The 25,659-nt window shown below is 48.2% G+C and overlaps 1 protein-coding gene across 2 annotated transcripts; it reads right to left on the reverse strand.

Moving 5' to 3' along the window:
- Positions 1-2,674: 2,674 nt before the first annotated feature.
- On the reverse strand, positions 2,675-25,443 carry GGT7 (gamma-glutamyltransferase 7). 2 transcript variants are annotated; one of them, XM_024743196.1, is made up of 15 exons: positions 25,245-25,443; positions 18,861-19,096; positions 18,338-18,489; positions 16,972-17,089; positions 15,896-15,963; positions 15,608-15,681; positions 15,080-15,276; positions 13,071-13,158; positions 11,010-11,137; positions 10,751-10,839; positions 8,956-9,105; positions 8,718-8,835; positions 7,808-7,945; positions 6,554-6,653; positions 2,675-3,424 (listed from the first exon to the last, which is right to left on the reverse strand). In XM_024743196.1, the coding sequence occupies exons 1-15, from the start codon at positions 25,411-25,413 to the stop codon at positions 3,261-3,263; spliced, it is 1,989 nt and encodes a 662-aa protein (XP_024598964.1). In that variant the 5' UTR covers positions 25,414-25,443; the 3' UTR covers positions 2,675-3,260. The 2 variants fall into 2 exon arrangements, with proteins under 2 accessions (XP_024598964.1, XP_024598965.1); XM_024743197.1 differs by having other exon boundaries at positions 2,754-3,424; positions 6,561-6,653; positions 25,245-25,428.
- Between the last annotated feature and the right edge of the window lie 216 nt (positions 25,444-25,659).

A 25,659-nucleotide genomic window follows, 5' to 3' on the forward strand; every position in this document is an offset into this window, starting at 1 on the left:
TTACACATTCAAATGATTCATAGGGAGGCTTCCTGTTAGATTTCAATCCTGTTCTGATGCTGTTCCCAGGGATCTCCCTGTGTCTTCTCCATGAACTCTCTTTATTACTGTTCTTTCGTCCAGTCTACCCTCCATTTCCTGACACTGACTACAGAATATGATAACCAAAGTCTAAAAATCTAGAGTCTGAATGGAGGCCCTGACATGGGGTGGAATTGTAAGACGGATGTATCTGCCGTTTCATCATTATCAGCCCCCTGAGATGACATGGGATCATCTGATCGTACACTTTTAAATAAGACCCAGATCACTTACCAAATATTCTTTCATCCGGTCCATTTGTGTCTAATTTTTCCTACTTTAATTAAAGTTATTTCCATCTTTTTTATCATATACAAGTGAGTCTTATCTGTCATTACTTACCTGAGTATTAGCTTTATTCTACTCTCTATCTTTATCTCCTCTGTTTCTTTTACTTTTAGTACCAAATGTTTTCTGATCATTTTTTTAAATTTATTTATTTATTTATTTTTGGCTGTGTTGGGTCTTCGTTTCTGTGCGAGGGCTTTCTCTAGTTGCAGCGAGCGGGGGCCACTCTTCATCGCAGTGCAGGCCTCTCACTGTCGCGGCCTCTCTTGTTGCGGAGCACAAGCTCCAGACACGCAGGCTCAGTAGTTGTGGCTCACGGGCCCAGTTGCTCCGCGGCATGTGAGATCTTCCCAGACCAGGGCTCGAACCCATGTCCCCTGCATTAGCAGGCAGACTCTCAACCACTGCGCCACCAGGGAAGCCCTATTTATATATTTAAGAAGTAAAATGACCCCAAGATACCCCAAAAGCCTGCTGCGTGGAAGGTCCTATAACATCACTTGAAAGACAGCATAGGAGAGTTGGTATGACCACAGGTGTTACTCAAGCACCTAAAGATATCAGGCAAGGATATTCAAAGTTACATTGGAAACCACCCAAATATCCATCAATAGGAAACTGGTTAAACTGTTTAATGACCTATGGATGCATTGTTATAAATAATTAGGTAAATCCATGTATCTTGATATTGACATGGAAAAATGTCCATGTTATACTGGTAAGTAAAAAAAAATGGATGTTGTAGACACTGTGACCAATATAATCCCATTTTTACTTTTAAATAGAATGATAATATATGTTATATCTACAGAAAAAAGTAGTTGGAGGAATACATACTAAATTATTGCCCATGAGATTTTTTGAAAAGTTGAGATTTTGAAGGCATGGATCATCTCTATTATATACTTATGAAATGTCTGATATTTGAATGATGGTTACATCTGTAATCAGATAAAGTAATAGTTTTTTTTTCAAAGAAGAGAGGGACATGATCTTTGGAGTCTGAGTGCTTTTATATCATGGATCTACCAACTATCAGCTGGGTGACCTTGGACAACTTATTTCATGTCTCTGAACCACAATTTCCACATCCATAAAATGGAGAAATTAATATCAGCCTCATAAGAATGTTGTACCTACCTCATCAGTTTCATCACATACCATCATTCTCTTAGTATGCTCTAGAATAGGGGTTGGCAAACTAGTGCCCTTAAGCCAAATTGGACCCTGTTTTTGTAAAATGAAGTTTTATGGGAATACAGCCACAGCCATCTGGTTACATGTCTATGCCTGCTTTTGCACTACAACAGCAAAGTTGAGTAGTTACTACAAGGACCATATGGCTTGAAAGACTGAAATATTCATATCTGGCCCTTTGCAGAAAAAGTCTGTTGACTGACCCCTGCTCTAGGAAGAATACACTGGCATTCTTTCTCCTCTTCACCATGGGACCTTTACACACACTGTTCCCTTTGCCTAAAATGACACTCCCACACCCCACATCTAATCCTTTTCTGTCAGTATTACTCATCTCTTCATTACCTTGGGGAAGCCTTTGCTGATCCCACCCCACAACTGAACTAGATTACCTTTCCTGTTATACATTCTCATAGCATTCCTCATATAGTTTATCATGATGGCAATTACCCTAATTATCTGTGCCCTTATTTATTTAATGTTTGACTCCCTATAGACTGCAAATCCATAAAAAAAACTGTCTTTTTCAATCCTGAATCTCCAGTGCCTAACAAAGTACCTGTAATATAATGGATAGGTACATTCATGCATGAACGATATAATTTGTAAAAGGTACTTATTGTCTGATATATACTGTATAAAGTATACTTTATAACAAATATTTTACCTAGTAGATGTGCAAATGGTTAAGAGCATAGATTAGGGGTTCAACACCCTGAGATTGAATCCCAATTCTTCCACTTAATACATGAGGAACATTAGACAAGCTCCTTAATCCTTTTTGCCAGTGTCCCATCTGTAAAATGGGAATAATATTAGTACCAACCTCATAAAGTCTGTAATGAAGATTTATAATGTAATTAATATTATCTACATAAAGCATTTAGCATAGAGCCTGGTACACATTAAGTGTTCAATAGATTCTATCTATAATTGTAATTATTTTTATTAGTGCAAGTCTTTGATGGACAGCAGATATTGTTACAACCCCCACAAAGTTGACTCCAGCTTGCCCTGGAGTCAGGGCTACTGGGACAAGGTGAGCCAAGGTCTCCTCTTTCACTCCCACTCCCAACACAGCCAAACATAAATCAGGTCAGAGCCATGGTTAAGCAATATTCTTTCTTTAATTCCCCTTTGCAAATGGAAGCCCCTGAGCTGGTCCCCACCCCCACCCCTACCCCACACCTTGGGCCCACCCCAGATGAAAGGCCCCCAAATCAACCTGATGGGAGGAGGAGAGGAGCGCCCCCTCCCTAGGATGGTCCATTTAAAAAAATCCTAGTCATTTAAGAAATGAGGCTGGGGACAGGAGAAGGGAGCTGGAAAACAAGGCCAGGTCAGGCCCAACTGGAGATGCTGGGGTGGCGAGGACCCTTGAGAAGGGTTTGCAAGCACAGCCCTAAGCTCAGAGCCTGCATGGCTAAGGGAAAGGAGACAGACAGACAGATAGTCTGACTCCTCAAGGTCCTGCCTGCCTGGTCGTGGACACTGACACTCACCACCACTGCCACCACCACAGGCCTCCAGATGGAGAATTTTCCAGTTACTCTGAGATAGGGTTTGCTAAGCATCCCCTCTGGCCCCTGATCTGGGGCATCCCTGGGGTCCCTCTGAGACCAAACCTGGGAGAAGGAGGGACTCTAGGAACATGCAAAGGCGGGGAGAAGAGATCCCCGCCCCACCCTGCTGCTCTACAGGATGGTAGCTCCGGCTGCATCTGGGCTCCGAGGGTCCTTCACACCGATGATGAAGTTGTTGGTCCTCCGGCTGCCATGGACCCAGGACAAGACATCTACCTTCTCCACGTGGTGACCCCTGGCTTCCAGGAACTCAATCTCTTCCTCTGTGAACTCACCTGAAAACCATTCCCCAACATATACACATTCAGAGAGTTTAGAACACTGGCTCAGGAGTCTGACGGTCAGACCTGAGTCCTGGTCCTGGATGCCCTACTAAGGAGCTGTATGACCTTGGGCAAATTGCTTTACTACTCTGAGCCTCAGTCTCATCATGTATAATAAAATGGGTATTATCTGAGAACCTACCACATAAAGTTGTTGCAGGGATTAAAGAAGACAAGGCACACAATGCACAAAGCTCAGAGCCTTGCATATAGCAAGTGATTGATAATGTATAGTCATTCTTAATATTGGAAAAAGGGCTTGGCTTTGGGGGTCTTCATTCCACCTGCCTAGGCCAAGCTGCCATCATTACTTGCCAGGATTACCACATAGCCCACTAACGGGTCTTTCTGCTTCCAGTCCTGCTTCCTTACAGCCTATTCACACAGCAGCCATTAGTCAGCCCATGTCATTTGCCCTGCTCAAAACCTTCCAACAACTTTGATGACTCTTAGAATAAAATCCAAAGTCCTTACCAAGGCCTCTAATGCCCAAAATCATCTGGAAACTTGTAACCCTCTAAACTCCTCTCCTCATTTCCTTCTACTCTCTCCCTTGCTTAACTCTGCTCTAGCCTCCTTGCTGTCCCTCAAGTAGGCCAAACATGCTCCTACCTCAGGGCCTTTGCACTTGCTGTTCTCTCTGCTTAGAATGCTCTCCTACTAGATAATCACAAAACTGGCTCCCTTACTTCATTCCAGTCTTCAAGAACTTCCTTGGCCACTATCTAAAATAGCAGCCCCTGTTATCTTTACCTTGCTTTATTTTCTTTCAAAGTACTTGCTGCTACCTGCATCTTGTTTATTTATTTACTGTGTCTCTCTCCACTAGAATGTAAGTTTTTTGAAGGCAAAAATGCTGTCTTGTTCACTATTGAGTCCCAGTGCCTAGAACAGGGTGAGGACACAGTAAATGTTAAACAAGTGTTTTCTAGATAAATGAACAAATCCCCACTCTCTCGCATAAGTTCAGGTCTTCATCATCTCTTGCCTGGACCATTATCCCAGTTTCTTCTTGTGTTTCTCTGACTTAAGTTCTCCTCCCTTCAATCCACCTCCCCTACATAAAACAAATCGTGTCATATCCCTCCCATGCTCAACTAGATGAAGTCCATACTTCTTAACATGAACCTCCATGGTAAGCCCTGTAACCTCACCTCCCAATGCTCCTCAGCAAAAATCTGATCTTCTTACTTCCCCAAATGGGATGATTTGGGGTAGTTCTTGAGATAAAGACACACATTAAACAGCATTACATCACCAAGTTGGAAATATATTCCCTTTGTGGTTCACTTTCAATCCTTTTGATAATAGAAAGGACTACGTTCCAGTCTGGTCCCCAACATTTCTAATCTCCTTTAAAAGAGAGAGCAGACCTCAGAACATTCTATGGGCAAAAATGTCTAACTAAAACCTAGAAACATTTGATTTTTTTGTAGCTGTTTATCATCTATTTGAGGCAAATGATGCCATTTTTCCATTTGTGATTATGATATAAGGTTTAGTTTTAAAATACATTCAGGTTAAAAAGGAAATCCATTTGTAGACACACATTATGTAAATAATGCTTTAGATGGTGTGCAAATCTGTCAAAAGTCATGAAGGTACTGGATAAATTCTGAAGTTTGGGAAACAATGTCTCTAGTCCAGCTGGCCCCCTGGCTGTTCTCTGAGCCATTTTTTCTGGCTTTGCCCAAGCTGTTCCCCTCAACAACCCGACCCCGTCCAGAGTGTTCTTTACCTCCACATGCCAAATTCCTGCTCATATATCAAGGTCCAGCCAGTTGTCACCTCTTCCATTAAGCCTCCCGGAGCCCTCAGGCGGGTGAACTTTCCTTTCACCAAGCCTCCGCTCGTCATAGCCTGTCTTAGACTGTGTGCCCTTCAAGGGAGGGCTGGGATGAGCACCCTCACCCCCACAGTAACTGAGCACAGAGCCTGACATTCTACAGAGACCTGAAGATGTTAGTTGAGCAATATTCATTTTCAAGGACTTGGCCTCATCACCCATCAGCCGGGATCCAAGGGTCACTGAGCAACCACAGGGTGTGACTACTGAGGAATTAGGTCTGTGGCTTCTACCATGCTTCAGTCCAGGAGGTATCAAGAGCCATGCGGTAAAGAACTGAGTCTTTGGTATCAACCAGGTATGTATCTGATATCAATTCTGCCATTTATTGGTTTGTCTTTGACTAGTTTATAACCTCTGTGAACATCAGTTTCTTTATCTGTAAAATGGGGAGACCGGATAAGCAAGGACCATGACTCATGCAATTTTGTATCCCCTTTGGACTAGCATAATACATTGTTCTAATAAAAACTCCTCAAAGGTGCACATACTTTCCCAGTTATGAAATTAAGCTGTGTCCAAAATTAAGCACCTGTCCTTTTTAGAGGAAAGTCTATCTCCTCACCATAATCTGTAAGGTCTATGACCTGACCCCTGCCTGCTTTCTGATCTGATCTTACCCTCACTCACCCTGGTTTCCTTTCTACTCCTAAACCACCAAGCCCATTCCTGCAGTGAGTTCTTTGCATTTGTTCCCTTGGCCTACAAAGCCTGCCACAGTTCTCTGCTTGGTGGGCTCTCTCTCACTCTCCAGATCTCAGCTTCAATGTCACCAAAGAGAACGCTTCCCCAGTCATCGAGTTAGTCATATACATCATCCTGCTTTAATGCTCTGCAGAGCATTTGTTTTGCTTTTTTATATTTCTTTATTTCTTTTCCTGTCTGCCTATAAATGCAGTATCCCTAGCACCTAGGATAATGCCTGGCACACAGTAGGTACTCAATACAAACTGTTGAATGAATGGTTTGCAAAATGAACAACTATATCTTATTTTACAAGTGAGAAAACCGAGGCTCAGAGTGGAGACGTGAATTTCCCAAGGCCACAGCCAGGAAATGGCAGGACAGGTTCCAATCCGCAGATCTTCCACTGTTCCAGTAGGAGTTGGTTAAAAGAAACCAAACTTTCACTGGCACGGAGTTGGTGCTGGGAGAGGCAGGGGCACCCTTGGGAGGAGCCCCTTTCTCCACCCTGCCCTGTGCCCACCCCATGGGGACCTTTGCTCTTCACTCACTGTCCACCTGCAGGAGGTTGGTCTGCAGGTCGGGGTGCAGGCGGCCACGGGCCAGGCTGTCACTCAGGTTCCGGTTCAAAGTCAGGACATTCAGTAGGACCTGTAGGCAGCCAAGGGGCAGAAGTCAGGGCTGTCCCAGAGGTGTGGGTTCAGGAATCCACAGCCTTCGTCCCTGGTCCAGACTCCTTAGTCTTTTGAACACTTATACCAGGGATGTCATCTGAGTTTCTCAACAGCCCCAGAAAACAGGCAGGCCTGTGATGACTGTCTCCATTTTACAGAGGGGAAACCACAGGCCAGAGAAAAAAATCCATTCATTCCAGAGTTTGGAGAGAGCTAGGGAAGAGGCATCACTAGCACCCAGTCTCCTTTAATACAATCCAAGGCTCTCCTCCCTTCCTCTTGGCCAGGAGAGGGCTAATAGCTGGGGCTGGTCTAGGGCACAATGTGGGTACTTTCAGCTTAGTGGCTGGAAGTATGGGTAGGCTCTGTAACCAAACTGTCTGCCCATTCTTACTAAACTGAACCTAACTTCTTAACTTCTCTGGGTCTCAGTTTCCTCATCTATGAAATAGAAGTAAGGATTCCTCCCAAAGTTGGGAAGCTTAAAAGGGTTACCACATGTAACACTGTGCCTGGCACTGAGTACAATCTCCATAAATGTTAGCTATTTGTTATTATCTTCATTTTACAGATGAGGAGACTGAGATTCAGAGAGGTTAAGTGAATTCCCCAACACCACACAGTTGGAAATTGGCAGGGACCCAGAGGTGTCTGATTCCAAAGCTCAGGTTTGTTAACTCACCATCTGCCAAAGTACGGGCCTGACACATATATCAGATGCTCAAGACATTCGTGGAACTGTTGTGAGGTGTTTTAAAAGGTAGCAGGCCCTTCCTTTCAAAAGCAGACCCTAAAGAAGGCTGCTTGTTATTCAGATGTTGACTAGAGGCATGATGGGACTAGAGATTGACAGAACCCAGGCAGCCCAGATGTTCTATCACCTCTCAATTCTACTGGTCCTGCGATTTCCCTGCAACCTGAGAAGACATGGCGATTCAGGGCTCCATTTTTGCTAAGAACAATGTAGTTCACGTCCCCAGTGCTCAGGATGGGCCTGGCACAAAGCAGCCTCAGCCCACGTTTGCTGCGTGAGTAGGAGATGAGGACAAGTCAGAGACATGAGGGGCATCTGCAGCCCAGGTCACAGCTTGCCTCCTGGCCACAAAAGGCCCATCATGGGGGAAAACTCACCTGGGTCAGGCCGCTGAGGCCCCGGGCAGCTCCATTGGCCCCCAGAGCAAGGTAGGTCCCACAGAGTCCTTCTGCTGGCCGGACCACAGTGGGCAGCAGGAAAGACAGTGGCCGCTTCCCTGGCTGCACCGAGTTCTCCTGTTGTCAGAGGACCGAGACCACAGGGGAATAAGAGGCGGGACAAGACAGGAAAGGGCTACTCCACCATTCTTCCAACATCTCCCTCTCCTGAATCTTCCACAGGCGCAGTCTTCATGGGGACTGGCCCATCCCCAGGCCACAGTCTGCTGTTTGTGAAATGGGCAGGGTCCCTGGATAACTGAGGTAGATAATGGGCCCACTGAGCTAAGGGGCTGCTATGGGGCTACCATGGGTGGCAGGAGAGGGATCAAGCCAAGAAAGATGACTATGAGAAAGAACAGAATAATCCCCACCCTGGTCATCTCTATCTGTCTTTGTCTTGCTGGGGTCCCAGCCTGCAGGGAGTTAAGAATGCTGCTCTCACAACAGACAATAATTCACATCTCCTTTCTTCTTGGGTCCTTCTTCAGTGCCCCTATAGTGCTCAGCATCACACAGTCATAAACTACTAATGCTGAAAAGTACCCAAAGCATCAAAAGGGGGCCAATATCCTCACTGTAAAGTAGGTGAAGAAACTGAGGACCAGAGAGGGGGGAAGACTTTCCCTGTGTCACACAGTGAGACAGTAGCAGAATGGGACGAGGTTTCTTTGCACCCAACAGGCTCCAAGCCCTGGACTTGGGCTGGGGATGAAGTGGACACCTTGTTTAGGCTGTTTTTCTTTATAATATAATTTCATAGAAGAAGTGGGGAGGGAGGAGCAGTTATACTACTGCATCTTCTACCTAGCCTCAGGGTCCCCAGGGGAGGAGGAAAGCAAGGCCCTACCAGGCTAGGTGCAGGGTGGTTAGCAGTCCTGTTAGGCCAAGAGAAGTCCAGCATCTGGCTGTTGAGCAGGATCCCCGAGGGGGTGATGAGGCCGCTGCCAAAGGGCCGGTTCAGGGAGCTGGGGGCCGAGGTTAGGGCCAGGTGAGCCCTGCGCCCGCCCTCACTCCCACCCCCCGCCCCACCTCCTTCCTGGTCCAGATGATCTCTTGTGCCAGGTTCTGAGTCTGAGCTGGCATACCTGACCATGGCTACAATGAAGTCGTCAGGGCCCATGATCAGCACCTGGGCAGCCGTGGGAGCCCCATTTAGCTCATAGATGGGCAGGAGCGGGACAGGGGCTGTCTGGGAGTCATTGATCTGGCCCCGGAAGTAGGCAGCCTCCACTTTGCTGAAAAGACAAGAGGTAGGAGATGAACACACAATAGGCTCTCATTACACCCCACCTACCACACTTTGTGCTGTCTGTTTGTGCAATTATTTGATTAACATCTGCCTCCCCCCACTGAACTGTTAGGTCTATGAGAGCAGAGGCTCATTTATTCCTAGCATATAGGGAATAAACAGGAAATAGTTGTTGAACTGAATGAATTTACTTAGGTGTTATTCAGGTTTTCTTCTAGAGGCAATGTTGAATTTATTTCATGTTTAAGTCAAGTCTTTTAGTTACTTGACTATATTTATTGAATCCTTTCTATGAAAGTACCTGGAACACAGGGGATGCTCAGAAAATATTTGTTTTGAATGAACAAACTGAATTCATTTAACCTAGGGTTTGTAGTCCAGAACTAAAATTTTATTAAGAGTTTAGCTAGAGGAGGGTTTTGTATACAGGGACCTTTACTTGCTATTAGAATTTTTTCTTCAAGGCACAGGAGGACTTGGCACAGCAATAACTATTTATTGGATAAATTAGTTAAATTAATTTAACATAAGTGTTCGTGTTTTAGAGCTAAATATGCATTGATCTTGAAAACATGAAATTTTCTATTTTTAAAGTTCAACTGAGGGTTTTTTACCTGATAATGGTTAGTTAGTTATTCTAACTGACTAGAGAATGACAAGTCACAAAGGATTACTGAGGACGTCCATTCAGTTTTCACCCACGAGGGCTAGTGGCCACACAGAGAGGGCACAGAGGGTTTTGTTTCAAGTGGTTTGGGGGCAGGCAGCGAGGAGGCTTGGTTTTTACGCTTTATCCTTGTGGCCTTGAGCTGGTTTTCGTTTTTGGTTGCTGCTGTTTCTGCTTTTTAATTATTAGCTGTTCATTTAGTTTCATCATTTGCAACTTAATTCATAGAGGGTTGTTTGAGTATCCGTATAAATTTATATGAACTATATTTTTGGCTTCTGATTTTTCCTTTAGCTAGCCTTTAAGTCAGTTATAGTAGCAGCTAAATAGTAATCAATCTTACCTCTATTGCCAATTGAGAATAACAATGATATTTGTTGAATATTTATTACGTGCCAGACAACTTGCTAAGTGCTTTGCATGTATGATCTTGTTTAGTCCGCACCACAACCTCATGAGGCTGGCACTGTTAATGGCAGGCCCTTGTAGAAACTGAGACTTAGAGAGTTTAAATGACTTGCCCAAGGCTGCACAGCTAGTGGATGGTGAGGCTGGGATTTGAACTGAGACAGTCCGACTAGAGCCCACAATCTTACTATGTTATGCTGCTGATGTAAGTACATTTGAATCAAAATCCCCACCACCTCTAGTATTTGCTTGGGGGCTCTTTTCATTGTTATTAGGCTTTCTTTTTCTACTCAAAAGGGGGAACAGATGGGTCCATATAGGTGTCTGCTAGGGTCAAAAAAATTTGAGAGCCATATAAAGTAGACCACCTTGTTGTACAGATGCGGAAACTAAGGCACAAGGTGAGGCAACTAGTGTCACACTGTGAGTTGGGGTTGAGCTGAAATTGACTTGGGCCTTCAGGCCTTATTGCTCCACCAGCTGCTTTTCACCTGATTCTTTCCCCACACCTGCCACCGCCTCTGCAGTAGCCAGGGTCCTGCCCCTCGGGACCCACCTGAGCATGTCATCCATGCTCTCAGTGATGGTAGAATCGTAGACGGGATCTCCCAGTCTGCTGGCCAGAGCTAATGCGATCTTCAGGGTCTGAAAACAGAGCAGGAGTGTGGAAGAGGTTGCCAAGCCCCTCCCAGCACCCACACCAGGTGCTGTGTGAGAAAACTCGGAGGTGATTTAGTCAGGCCTTCTGGCACTACCCCATCCCCCCACTCTTAGTGTCCCCAGGCCCAGGGTGGAGTGGAGGGGGTCAGCCTTACCTCCGCCACCCAGTGAAGAGCCTGTTCCCGGGATACCAGGCTGGTGAGGTTGAAGCCCTCGAGGATGTTGAGAGCACTGATGAGGGCAGGGCCTGTGTGTGGGGGTCGGGGACTGAGAACCAGGTGGCCTGAAAGGACAGGAAATTACCGACAGCAGGGGAGAGGTCAAAGCATCTCCACATCCCTCCATCACACAGACTGAAACCACTGCACTGAACCCCCCATCAGGTAGGAAAACTACACTGGGAGGCAAAGGGACCCACCCAAGTTCACACGGCAAGTCAAGGGCAGGGCCAGGACTCCAACCCAGAACACTTGTCTTTAGTTTCCTCATCCATATGAGGAAACTAAGGCTCAAGAAAACTGTGATTTGCCCAGAGTCACACTGCAGTCCATTGGCAGAGCAGGGACAGGTGTCCAGATGTCCAGTGTCCTGGTCCACCATGTGTCTCCTTTCAGCTCCTCCCTTAGGCCAGGATATTATTCAGGGCTCCTGCTGGTCCCACCCCTGAAACTTCCTGGAAACAGCAAACTTCTCTTTCTATTTGAGGCCCCTGTTATTGGATGTTTGGACATCAAAGGAACAATAATAATACTTGACACATGACAGTTACGTTAACTAATTAACTCATTTAATCCTCATAACGGGTACTGTTATCATTCCCATTTTACAGGTAAGGAAACTGAGGTACAAAGAGGCAAGCTGGTCCAAAGTTACAAGAGGTAAGGGGAGCCCAGAGTACTCAAGGTACTGACATTGCCAAGAGAACCCAGGCTGCGGAGGGCAAATGGAAATCAAATACTACACATTCAGTACCCATTCTGATCAGGATAACTTCCAACATCATCTCATCACCTCCTCGTGGGCACCCTGCGCAGTAGGCACTATTATTATCTCCATTTTAAGGAGGGAAACAAGGCTCTGAGTGGGAAGTGGCTTGTTCAAGGTGAATGGCACAGCTGGTACTCAAACCCAGGTCTTCCTGGCTCCAAAGCTATGCTCTTCCTCTGCTCAGTATAACACCACTTCTGGTAGAAGAATCAGGCTTAAGAGATTGAGGCCTGGAAACCTGAATGCAGAGGCAGCCTCTCCTGGAGCTTGAGGTTATCTGGGCCTCCTCGAGGGGAGAAAGCCTGAGAACCTTCTGAGGGACTCAGGAACCTACCACTTTGGGTTTGCAAACATGGCGTTTACCCATGTCATAATGCTTGGCTTTCTGGGTTCCTCACTGGTTTTGAGTTTGGCAGGTTAAGTTCCATTCCTCCCCTGGGTCTCAGCTTCCTTTTGGCACAATGAGGGGGCAGGTCTCTGACTGTCCTGAAGGGTTTGTTCTAACCTGAAGCTAAGATGGATTTTGGTCTTATGGACTCTTCTTAGGAAGCATAGGGCAGTGAGTGTGAGGCTGGGGAGCGGGCTGAGGCAACACAGACCCTGAATCAAGAACACCTATGGGGCTTCCCTGGTGGTACAGTGGTTGAGAGTCCGCCTGCCAATGCAGGGGACGTGGGTTCGAGCCCTGGTCCGGGAGGATCCCACATGCCGTGGAGCAACTAGGCCCATGCGCCACAGCTACTAAGCCTGCGCTCTGGAGCCCGCGAGCCACAACTGCTGAAGCCTGCACACCTGGAGCCTGTGCTCCGCAACAAGAGAAGCCACCACAATGAGAGGCCCTTGCACCGCAACGAAGAGTAGCCTCCGCTCGCTGCAACTAGAGAAAGCCCACGCACAGCAATGGAAGACCGAATGCAGCCAATAAATAAATACATAAATAAATCTATTAAAAAAAAAAAAAGAAAACCTATGGCCAGAACCCCAAATTTCAGGCCTTAGCCTTTGACCAGACCTCCCTCCCCATATCCTAAATATTTGGGGTAACCGACTCCACAACTACTTTAGAAGTAGGCTGACTCTGGCTTGCTTCAACGGTTGGCTGTTAAGGCAGCTCATTGCTTCGGTTTCTCTCTTGTGAAATGGGGAGGAGCCACTAGGCCAAACGGATGTGGCTGTGGACTGGGAGGCCTCTCCTGAGTGGGGACCCTGGGAGCTGGGGGAGAGGTCACCTCTGTACACGCCACACACAGGCTTCTCCAAGAGGGCACTGTAGTTGCTGAAGTCCTCCTCAGTTATGACACCCCCTGCATGCTGAGCCTGGAGGGGAGAGAATGACCCCCACCACTGTGAGTCACACACCACACTGTGAGCGTGCGGTCTAGCCTAAGGTATATGTTTGGATCATACACAGATCAAATGGTTACAAATATTGTGCCTTCTGCAGTTCCCATCATGGCCTTTAGGGACCCCATCAGCTGTGGGTACCCCAGGAAAAAGGAAGGGGAAAAGCACTAACAATAAGCACCCACTATGTGCCAGACATTGTACTGGATACAATCTATGAATGACCTCCTTAGCTTGGCATTCAAGGCCCTTAGTGATCTGGCCCCTGCCTACCTCTCCTACTTCACGTCCTGCTATTCCCCAATGAGCTCTGTACAGCGACCCAGAGTGACCTGCAGGTCCTGAACTCATGACTACATGTCTTTGCACATACTGCCCTCTGCCTATGTAGAAGGAAGATTTTCCACTTACAGCAGCACTTGCCTAGGAGATATCAAAACTGAATTCTGCATTTCACTATAACTAACTAAAACCACTCCAAAACCATGAACTCTGGATGACCCTCGTAGGACAACCCTTACGGGACATAACTGAGCACTTTACTGACCAATGATCTAATCTTGTACAAACTGATGGGCTCATTCTATCCAGCATGCTAATTTTTAATTCTAAATTAGCATAACCACTAGGAATCCTCTCCTTTTTTAGTACTTTTAAGTACCTGAAGCCTGTGACGTCTAATCTACCCTCAGTGACCTACACATTGAATTTCTTGGCTTTGTCTGGTAAGTTAATAAACTCAGCTTTGGGTTTTTCTCTCTTAAAGCTCTGATGGTCTTTGTTAGAGTTTCCTTCATCCCCTTCTCCACCACCAGGAGAGGATATGCAACCCAGGTCTGGCTAATCAGATCATTCCTTTTCTGTGCTACCGTGACTGGTTTGGGAATAGTCATGAGACCTATGATGGGCTGTGAGACATAACCTTGAGGCTTTGCTGGAACTATCTGAATGAGAAAGGCTCTTTCTCTGGGATGGCTTGCCAGAAGGATGGCTGCTGGAGAGCAGGTGTGGAAAGGATCTGACAGAGTGATTTCAAACAGAGGAAAGTAGAGTTGTGAGACGGAAAGAAAGAGATACAGAACAAGTCCTTACAATGTAGAAGGGGTCCCTGGACCCAGCAGATCTAAAACCAGTATGCTGCTGGACTTTCCAGGGATGTCTGTTTGAGACAGGCATCTATCACCACATCCGTAACTCCAATGCCCAGCACAGAAGCTGGCACAGAGCAGGCTCTCCATGAAAGTGGAATGAATGGTGGACCTGTTTAATTCCCACAACTGTATGGCAGAGATAGACATAACCACTCGCATTGTACAGATGAGACAATCACTGAGTTGGTCTGTGTATCCTTATCTTGAACATAATTTTCCGTTAGTGGTTTCGAACTATCAACAGTAGTTCTCAGAACCCATTACTGCCTCAGACTGAGACTCTTTGGGGTTGGGTGGTAAAGCCCTTGTGTCGATCCTCCCCAGTCCTGAGTCATCAGTGAAGATGGTGTCTCCCTCGGTCCCTAGAAAATCCAGGGAGCAGGGTGGGATTGTGGGCTCAGGGAAGCTGAGGCTGATCCTGGGTCTCCACCAGGCCTGGGAGGGCCAGGACAGGCCACTATACAGGTTGGTACCAGCCCTGGGGAGCTCAAAGGTACCTCTCACAATCAAGACAAAATATTCTCATCACCCTAGGAGGTTCTTTGTGCCTCATCCCAGTCAACCCCTCCAATTCCCCAAACTACTGATCTGATTCTGAGGTTAGTTTTGTCTATTCTAGAATTTCAAGTAAATGGAATCCACAGTAAATATATGCAGAAAGAAAGACAGGGAAGTAAGGGGGAAGAGGACTTCTCTGCAGTAGGGTCCTCTGCCGCAGGGCCAGGGGTGCCCCACACGCTCACCTCTGCCACCATCTCCAGTGTGAGGTTGCCACCGGCATAGAAGGCAGCGGGGCCATAGGTGCCAAGCACATCCAGCACCGCCGCCAGGTCAGGCCGTCGCAGCAGTGAGCCAGGTAGCGGCGGGTGACCCGAGGGCAGGAACGTCTCACGGAAGCGCTCAGACGCATTGGGTGGCGGCTGTTCAGCCAGGGCTTGGGCTGCGGGCAGGGACACGAGGCTGGGATGGGGGTGTCGGGACTGTACACGCAACAGGTGGGGTGGATGAGGGCTGAGAGGCCGGCCCTAAGCCCTCCGGCCCCCCAGGAGCCTGTTACGGGGGTGGGGGTAGTGGTGGTGTATATGGGCCAATCCCAGATCCCCCTCCCCATTGGAGGATCCCTCCCAGTGAAGGTAGGGTGGTGTGGGGAGGGGGTCTGAGGAGCAAAGTGGAAGAGAGGCACTTCCTGGCTTAGGACCTAAATCGCAGAGGTTCCCTCTCCCCTCTCCATCAAACTCATGCCTTTCCCTCCACCTCCAGGCCCCACTGACCTAGATCATGGGTCATGTTGAAGCCATCTTGGGCCACAGCTGCTGCGAAGGCGAGGACTTGGGACCATGGCAGCCTGGGGGAGCCGGAGAGCAGGGGTGGAGGAGGTCCTGGGGGGAGGAAGAAGGGTCCTGGGGGGGGAGGGGGGTTCTTGGGAAGGAGAGTCCTGGCAAGGGAAGGGGATATTAGGAGGGGGGAGTTGGGAAGGGAAGAATCCAGGAAGGTAGGAGAAGGCCACCCAAGGAGGAGTGCAGGCAGGGGCCCCTGGTCCCCAGGGGGAGAACCTTTACCTGCCATAGAGCTGGTGAGCTTCGTGTAGCCCCTTCACCATTCCGGGAACCCCCACCAAGAGCCCAGGCTGGGCAAGGCGGGCAGGTGAGGGAGAGAGGAGACCAGGTCACTGGAAGGGGGGGCGCTGGGCTGAATTCCTCAGAGCCCCAAGCCAGGGATGGGGGCTGGCACAGGGGAGAGACACAGGCCAAGTATCCCAGAGGAGGGACAAGCTGTCCCCAGCAGGCATCCCTCCCACCTCCCTGACTTCCTATCAGCAAATGCAGAAAGGCCTCCTTTATCTGTCATAGCTGAGGGATTTATAAATTAAGCAAACCCTTTTAAGAGCCAAGACATAACAATTTAGATGGAAACCTGTCTAGATTGGATTATACCTACTCTTGCCTTTTAAAACAGTGGACAAGTGACCTTCATTTAACCTTTTCATTAACACACCACCATTACTCTGAACTGTGATAATTCAGGGGTGTGTTTGGCTTTTGCCACTGCACTAAATATCTATTTTCCCAAGTAATTCTATTTCCTCCTTTGCTCTCAGTAGATAGTGGGCTTGCCTCCAGCAGTTCCTCTATGTCATGTCAGTTCCAATACGTCATGGGCTATAGGAAAGTCACCAATGACAGCCTCAGAATGAGATGTGTGAGTGATAGTGCAGCTACTTTGTGACATCTCAGACTGCTCGATGGCTCTTTTCCTTCCTTCTTATGTGCCAGATGGGCAAGGTCATCAGAGAAGTAATGTTGCACTGCCTGTCATCAAACAATCAGATTTTCTGGTTCATTATTATTATTATTATTAATTTTTGGCTGCACCTTGCAGCATGCGGGATCTTTCCCCTACCGGGGATCAAACCCGCATCCCCTGCAGTGGAAGCGTGGAGTCTTAACCACTGGACCGCCAGGGAAGTCCTGGTTCATTATTTTATTTTGGGGGCTGCCTATCTCCCTCAGAGCCTAAGAGCATCCTGCTTAACTCTTTCCCTCACCTCCATAGTAAATATTCAGCAAGGTAATGCTTGGGTTAGCAGAAGGGCAGTGAAGGGAGACACCCCCCACCTTCTCACCAGGGTCCCCACCTTGGTCTCCCAGGATCTCTGCAGGGCCTCTTCTCTGAGAGCCCCTGGGGCAGACTCTCGGAAATCAATTAGGTGGCTCTTATTCCGTCGGATGTCATGTACCAGCATCACACCCCCACTAGGAGAGACACGGAAGGGGGAGGGTGATGATAAGATGCCACTCCTCTGAACAATTAGCCTGCTGTTCCTCAAGCCCCCCACGCTGATGGCTAAAGGCTCAGTCTGTCATCAGGAGTCAGGTGTCTGAGCTCCCTCCCCAGCAGAGATTCAGAGACTCAGCTACCCTATTAGGGTGGGGAGTGAAATCAAGGGGTTGGGGGACCCAGAGTCCATGGACCTCTTCCAGCCTGTTATTGGAGCCTTTAATCCCTGACAAGGGAAAACCCAGAGACTGGGAAAGCGGGATGTTCTGCTCCCCCTCCACCCCCACCTCCTACCACAGTTGGACCCCTGCCAGCTTCCTGCACCTGCCTCTGTGGTACGTCCCTCTCCCTCTCCCAGGACTGAATTATGTAAGGACAGACTGTACACAACCAAAAGTGGAATTTCTTTCGTAGGGCCTGGAAGGCTGGTCTTTCAGGAGCCAAGATATGGACTTAGTCAGCTTGTCCCTTTTCTGTGGTTTGCTTCCATCTGAGATGGGGGTTACATCTGAGATAACTGGGCTGCCAGCTAACATAATAGGGAAAGCAGGACAGCTAAACAAAAGGGAGTGGTAGGAACTATGGCCAAGTGGACAGTACAAGCCCCATCATGGGAAACAGCTTCTATTCAGCTCCAGATAACTGCAGCCGGGTGAGAATGTAGGCCCAATGTTATTAGGTCTCCTGATTGTTCAAGAAATGTTAGAAATCTGGATTTTTATGAAAATTCTCAATTTTTTAACATCAGCAACCAAATTTTTAAAAATTTAAGTGTGCAAACTAAACCAGGCTGTGTGCCGGGTGTGGCCCATGGGTGGCCGGTTTATAGTCTCTGTTTTAAGAGGTCTTACCCTGGGGTGTATTTTTTGAGGATAGAGGATCCATTGCTTTCATCAGACTCACAGGGATGTGTTTTAAGGATTTGTAAACGCTAAAAGTTGAAGTATCACAGCCTTAATTAATGACAGTATACCCCCAACTGTGTACCTCACTTTAGAGTTTATGAAATCCTTTTCCCAGTTAAAGAAGAATCTTCTGAAAACACCTCCTTGGACTCCATGTAAAGAGAAAGGGGTAAGATTGGGTGTAGAAAGAGAAAATGCAAGGAGATGGGGCCCAGTTGCTCCTCTGCTCAAACTGGGAGAACCGCACATGAGGCCCACAGACCAAGAGAAAGAAGGAGGCCTGGGGCACCCCAACCTCCGCAGCTGGGAGCTTCTTACCCGCCCAGGCCAGAACTGTGAGGAGCCACGATCCCCAAACACAGGGCTGCTGCCACAGCTGCATCCACGGAAGATCCCTGTTTACTGAGCACCTCTATGCCCAGCGATGTGCAGTGGGCGGCATCAGTCACCACAGCGCCCTGGTGAAAGATCTGGAAGGGGGAGGGGACTAGGTGGGGGCAGAAGAGGCCCCCTGCCTCCCTAAGGCAGCTCCACTAACCCCAGAACCTCCAACAGAGGGTAGGGATGGGAGCCCTGCCCTTTTATCCCCTTGACTCTCCCCTAAGAGTCTTCTTTCCTTACCTCAAGTGCCTGATCAGTTCCCTTCTTTGAGCTCTGTCCGCCTCACGCCCCGGGAGGCCCTCCCTTGAGACCTTCCTCTCCCATGTCACCGCCCTCTCCCCTTTCCATTTGCTGGCCCCCTTTCACCACTCAGCCAGTCCTCAGTTCCCAAGGTCTCCTTAAGCGCTTCTTCACCCCTCCTCCCCAGGTTCTCTCCTCTCCCCCTCCGCTTCCTCCTCACCTGGGGGTCCCCGAAGTAGATCTGCATGATGAGCGCCACAGTGACACCGGTGGCAAAGGTGAGGCAGGCTGTGACGATGACCGTGAGCCCGTCCTGGCGGCAGGAGCACTCGGACGCTGCCGCGGAGAACGGGTCTTTGCGCGTCTCCCGCAACGGCGACCCGTCCTGGCTGCCCATCTCCGACGACGACGACGGCAGCCGCTGAAGCCGCGCTGACTTCAGGAAGGAGTCCGGGTCTGCGGGCGGCGGGGGTCGGTCGGGGCGCCTCTTACCCGGCCCTACCCGCCCTCTAGGCGGGGCTATTCCGCGTCCCCCCGTCTCTCGGCCCCCACCCCCCAAACTCCACTAGACAGCACTGCTCCCCTTTCAGCGTCTCCCCATGCACCCCAGGGGGGGCGGTGGGGGGTGGGGGGTGGCCCTTGCTTGGAAGAGACAGGGAGGGAGCCCCAACTGGGCAGCAGGGCGGCTGGATTCCCATCCCTAGGCCACATGGCCCGGGACCCAGGACCCAGGGCTGAGAACACTTCCTGGAGAGGCAGGGGTTGGGTCCTCCCTGGAAACCAGATCTTGCCTCAGCTGGGGCCCAGCCTTCTGTGCAAGGAGGCAGCTCCATAAACTGAGCGGAGGGGCCCTGTCTTCCAACCTTGATTTCGCGATACATCCATCCATCCATTCATTCATTCAACAAATATGGAGGGCCTGCTATTTGTCTGGTCCCATGCTAGATGCTAGGGGAAAGGAACAAACAGTTCCTGCCCTCATGGGTTTTGAAAACCAGTGGAGGAAGAAGATAATAAACAAGTAAACAAAGGAGTATATCATTACAAGCTGTGGCAGGTGCTATGAAGAAAGAGAAGGATGACAAGGTCCTACTGTATAGCACAGGGAACTATATTCAATATCCTGTGATAAGCCATAATGGAGGGACTTCCCTGGTGGTGCTGTGGTTAAGAATCTGCCTGCCAATGCAGGGGACACGGGTTCGAGCCTTATCCGGGAAGATCCCGTGCCGGGATGCCACGGAGCAACTAAGCCCATGTGCCACAACTACTGAGCCTGTGCTCTAGAGACCGTGAGCCACAACTACTGAGCCTGTGGGCCACAACTACTGAAGCCCACGTGCCTAGAGCCCATGCTCCGCAACAAGAGAAGCCACCGCAATGAGAAGCACGCGCACCACAACGAAGAGTAGCCCCCGCTCGCTGCAACTAGAGAAAGCCTGTGCACAGCAACGAAGACCCAACGCAGCCAAAAATAAATAAATAAATAAATAAATAAATATTTTTAAAAAGCCATAATGGAAAAGAATGTGAAAAAGAATGTATACATGTATATATGTATAACTGAGTCACTTTGCTGTACAGCAATAATTAACACAACATTGTAAATCAACTATACTTCAATTAAAAAAAGAATAGAATTACAACAACAACAAAAAAGGATGAAATGATAGAGAATAATGGTACATGTTGGAGGCAATTAGCTGGGGAAGTCAGGCAAGGACTCTCGCAGAGGTGACTTTTAAGCTGAGAACTAAGGGATGAGAAGCCAAGCATATGTAGAGCAAGGAGTGAGTGTGTAGAGTGTTCTGCAAAGAAGGAACAGCAGGTGCAAAGGCCTTAATGTAGGAATAAGTTCGGTGCATTAGAAAACAAATAACCAAGGTTGGGGTGGCTCTGGTGTGGTGAGCAAGGGGAAAGGAAAGAGTAGTAGGTGGAGGCTAGGGCAGATGCGCTGGGCCTTGAGGGCTTAGTGAGAAGGTTGGATTTTACCCTGAGAGCCACAGGAGGCCACTGGAGAGTTTTAAGCAAGAATGTGAAGCCTTCTGTTTTGTGTTTTAAAAAGATCCCTCTGGCTGCTATCTGGAGAACGGATCTAAGGATAATAAAAGTAGAGGCAGGGGACATTTGAAAGCTACTTACTTGCTGGGTGACTGGACAAGTCATTTCAAGTCATGAGCCTCACTTTCCTCATCCTAATAATGGAGCTGATCCCTAACTGGCTGGATGGTACAAGGATTCAAAAAGGTGATGTATACCAGGCACTCTGTAGGTGCTCACTCAAAGTTATTTCCATTTCTTTTCCACCCTGGCCAGGGCTGAGACCCTCTTCCATCCCATAGTCTCCCTCCTCTGGGATATATTAGCGTTGAACCCAGGTCTCTAAATGGTCTAAAGGTCCTGGGTGTTTGTGAATAGTAAAGAAATAGCCTGATACCTTGACCTTAATATGTGACTGTACTCACATTGTGTTTTTAAAAGTTCATTCATTCAAAATATTTTTGAACACTTGCTACTATGGCCTAGGAGTATAACCCCTTTAAAAGTCTGTGGGATAATATTAAGAATTGACTGTTACATTTTCCTGTTTAAAATACTATCATGGTTCATCAATGCCAAAATGATAAAAATCCAAGCTCCTTAACCTGGTGTTCAAGGACCAACATAATCCATACTCCCCTCTTTTGTATAAATAAGAAACCACATACATATATAGATAATTTTTAGAAATTCTTCATGGTGGTTACTTTTGGGGGAAGATACTGAAGATGGGAATGAGATGGAGTGGGAGAATTTTTTGTTTGAAATTTTTACCACTTACATATATTTCTTTTGTTTTTTAAAATCAATAAATATATTTTTAAATAAATAGGAAAAACTGCAGGAGATAAGAATGGAGAAGAGGACTTTTACATTTTCTCACTGTTCTTTTTTTTCACCATGAACATATAATTTTTTTTTAATTTTCTATTTAAAAAAAGAGACTTGTCTTCTGGAAGCCTCCCTCAGTTGATCATGCTTGCTTCTAACCCTCAGCACCAGCACCAGAGTCTGTAAATAAAACTGATTTATAGTTGATAAACTAATTCAAGTTGATATTTCCAGGCACTTGTCCTTAAATCTGTTTTCTCCAATCAGATATGAGGAGCCAGGAGGTGAAGATGCTATGGCCCCATCAGAGTTAGATATATTCAAGACTTCTTATTCTACCAATAATTTATTATGAATATATAATATAAATGAATATTGTTTTCCATTTATTCAATAAAAATATTTACTGAGTATCAACTGTGTAAGTGGTGGGGAAGCAATACCATTGATTTTGCTGATGTGTAAGGACAACAGCAGGACATTGGGAAAAGGCTAGTTTGGGACCAGAAGAAACAAGTCATTTGGGAGAAAAAGGATGAGTTTAATTTTGGCTGTTCTGAATTTGTGGGACAACAGCAGGAGTTGTCTGAAGGCAGTTGGCTTAGTAGGCATCTAATTTTTATCTGCTTAGTCACCATTCCCCACTCAATTTTCTTTTAGAGAACACCAAATCCCCTCTCTCCTTCCTCATTCCCTCATTCCTGGTCAGAGTGAGTATATGACCTAGGCCTAGCCAATCAGAACAGGCACCTCTGTACAGTGATTGGTTCACGTTCACGTGACCAGCACCAGCACCAATGATTTTCAAACTCTGTTTTGTTTTGTTTTTTGCTAAAATATTGGGAAAGAGAAAGACTTTCTTGTCTAGGTTGCTAAGGTGGTAAGATGTAAGCCTGTTGCTACTGGGGACATCTTGCTCCCACAAGATGGGAGGTTTTCTGAAGATGAAGCCCATAAAAATGAAGGCAAAGCAAAAGATGGAGAAAATCCAAATCTTTTTCAGGTACCTCAATGCAGCTATGCCTGAAGCCCTATATCCTGAACTTTTCAGTTATGCTACCCAATAAAATTCTCTTTTTAGATGTAGCTCAGTTTTAGTTGGGTTTATGACAAATGAACCCTGAACAGAGTTGACTTGGTCCCTGGCTTGCTTACTCCTTTGAGGGGAGAATCACTAAAGATTTTTGAAACAGGGAGTGACATGATCAGAAATGCAGGGTGCTGGATGGATTGGGTTGGGAGGGGGTGGGGGGGAGAGTCAGGAAGCAGGAAGAATAGCTAGAAGCCTATGGGTAATAGAGATAAGAGAGGATGGTGGCTTAGTCTACAGTGGTGATGACAGGGATGGTGAGATGGAATTTGGAAGATACTTAGGAGGAAGACAGAGAGCATCTGACCACTGTTTAGAAGTGAGCAGAAGGGAGAGAATCATGGGTAGCTCCTAGGCTTCTACCTTGGGGACTGGATGGATGGCAGTGTCATTAATTGAGAATGACATTGGGGGAAGAACAGGTGTATGGGGAAGAGAGGATGAGTACAGCATGGAACATGTTGAAGGTGAGGGACTTTCAGGACATCTAGAGGCAGATGTCTGGGAGAGAGAAGAACACATGGGCTTGGAGCTCAGGAAAGAGCAAAGAAAGTTTTCGCCAGTCTTGGAGTGGTCACCATCTAGCTCTGTTTTCCACAAGGCCTGCTGTGGGGTGCCTGGCACTTGGTTCTGTGGAATGGCAGGCTAGAGGCTAGCTGGGCACAACCAAAGTCCTGCATAAGAGGATGGGGCAGTACCATCAGGTGGCACCAGCAGGTTGAGAACACAGGGGGTCATGTTAGCCAGCAGGCTGGTCCAGCTGGGCCAGAGGAGTCTTGGGGCTTGGAAGTAGTGCTGGGAGACATGGTATTGAAATGACTACACAGGTAGGATGGCAAGGTCCTTGGAACCTTAGTGCACAACTTGGCATAAGGTGCAGCTTCCTAGAAACTCAGGTGACCAGGGTCTCTCCTGGATTTTTATACAGTTGAGGGCAGAGCCTGTATTAACTCCTCAAGGAACTCCCTGAGGTTTGAGAACCCTTCCCTTGCCATTCTTTCATCCTGAGATCTTCTCTTTCATTCATTTATTTCTTCAACAGTTTTTATTGAAAGCTTAGCACTGCCCTCGATGGTGCAGAAAGGATGGTGAACAAGACAGTCATGATCCCATCCTCACAGGGCTTATAGACATGGAATAATCAAAGGTTGCACAAATAAATAATCACAGGTTTTGATAAATGCTAAGACATTCATAGGAAAGGAGGATAAAACATATCAGGGGTTTCCAATCTCTAGATTGGGAGAGATAGGCATTCCCAGTTGAGCTGGAAGAGGAAACTAAGACCTAGGTCAGGGTAGCTGTGCCCATTGACACACAGTGAGTCAGGGCAGTGCTGGGACCATAAGTGGTATTCTTGGCTCCTGAACAAAGGACCTGGTTTCAGGCTGGTATCCACCAGGACACATCCTCCCACTTCTCTCCCGGCTACCTCCTGATTCCAGGGCTACTCCCTTCAGAAAAGAAGTTTTAATCTGCGGCTTTGACATGTGATGACCATAAGCCTCCCCACCCTCCCCTCAAACCCCCTCCAGGAAGGGTACAAGATAGGTTGGCAGGGGCTGCTGGTCAGGGCCAGGTGACTGGAGAATTGTGGAGGGGGAAAGAATTTGGGGCTGTCAGGCTAGGAGTAGCCATAGAAGGGCCAGGCCAGAGAGGGCTGGGCAAGAGAAGCAGGATCTGCCAGGCTGGTGAGGGATAGGGCTCAAGTGCAGGCACTGAGAGGAAGAGAGAGTGAAGTAGAAGGAGGCTCTAATGCCAGGAAGTGACGTTGAGGGAATGGGGGATGGAGGATGGAGGATGAAGAATGGAGGGGAGGACAGAGAGCTGAGCCACATGGACAGGAGAAAGAGCATTAGGGAAGAAATGCTCAGAGAGCTCTCAGCCCCAGGTGTCCCCCAAGCCCCGTCTCCTCCCTCCCTACTCCCACCCCTTGCAGTTCCTGAAGAGGGCTGAAGAGAATACAGTAAAATTCTGGAGCCTGCTTCCTAGGGGGCAGGGTACCTTACTAACATCCTGGCCTGATCCACTGCTCTGGGAGGGGTGAGGTATCCACAGGGCAGTGAAGGTGCTCTGGTCCCCAAGGACTTTGAGAGGTCATGCAGTCCATCCCCCTGTCTCCCAGAACCCATCACTCGCAGATGGATGGGAATCATTTCTCTTTACCCCTCCCAGGACACGAAGAGATTCTCAGCTTCTTCTCATCGTCTCTCCTTCCCACAATCCCTGGCTGTGGGGAAGTTCTTCTCAAGACCTAGCTTCTATCCATCCTGCTGCAGTCTCTGACTTGGTTTCTCCTATCCTGTTCTCTGTGACTAGAGAAAATCCTCTTCTAGGTGATCACAGCTGTTCCTTAGGTACTCCCCGCCAACATTCCTTCCTTATTAGTTGGTTCTTCCCAAGGGGGTAACCCCAACCCCTCCTACTGCAGTCCCTAGCATCGTTCTCCCTTGTCGCATCCTAAGCCTCCAAGGAAGAAATGCATCCCCAGCCCCACCAGATAATGAACAGAGACAAGGGAGAAGGGAGAGGTCCAGAAGGAAGGGAATGAATTAGGGAGATGGAGCTGGAGGTGATGCTTCGCGTAGATGAAGGAGGACCGGGGACGTCCCAGGGGGAAGGGACGGGGCCAGCGGGCCTCACCGGTATCTGGGTCTCCCAGGAAGGCGTCCTCGTCCTTGCGGCTCCTCAGAGGGGCCGCGGGCGCCGGCTCGTCCTCCGGCAGCCTCGGGAAGCTGGTGATGCTCATGTAGTCCACCGGCGAGTAGGCGCCCAGGGCGCTCTCCTGACTGGCCTCGTTCTCTGCCGCCATCCTCGCCCGCGCCCCCAGCAGCGCAGCGCCTGCCGGAAGTGGGGCGGCGGGGGCCGGGCTGGGGCTTGAGGCCGGGGAGACGGTGGGGAGGAGGGAGGAGGGCGGGGCCTGAGCTCCTGGACCGCCGGGAGGGGGCGCCTCAAACCCAGACCCTGGAGGGTGTCGGGGTTTGACTCGGCCCCGCCTGCTTAGCGTTGTCAGCCTGCATTGAGAGCGCAGGCTGGGGTGTGGGTGTGGATGCAGAGC

This window comes from Neophocaena asiaeorientalis, unplaced genomic scaffold (assembly GCF_003031525.2).
Source record: "Neophocaena asiaeorientalis asiaeorientalis breed wild unplaced genomic scaffold, Neophocaena_asiaeorientalis_V1.1 scaffold82, whole genome shotgun sequence".
In the NCBI taxonomy this organism is placed as follows: Eukaryota; Metazoa; Chordata; class Mammalia; order Artiodactyla; family Phocoenidae; genus Neophocaena; species Neophocaena asiaeorientalis.

Bases quoted from the DNA above. Each gene is read 5' to 3' on its own strand.
- GGT7 (XM_024743196.1), bottom strand. From the start codon at position 25,413: ATGGCGGCAGAGAACGAGGCCAGTCAGGAGAGCGCCCTGGGCGCCTAC. The intron at 17,090-18,337 runs GTAAGAAGCTCC...TGTCTCTCCTAG, and splicing joins CACAGTTCTGGCCTGGGCGG to TGGGGGTGTGATGCTGGTAC. The intron at 10,840-11,009 runs GTAAGGCTGACC...CTCTGTTTTCAG, and splicing joins CTCTTCACTGGGTGGCGGAG to ACCCTGAAGATCGCATTAGC.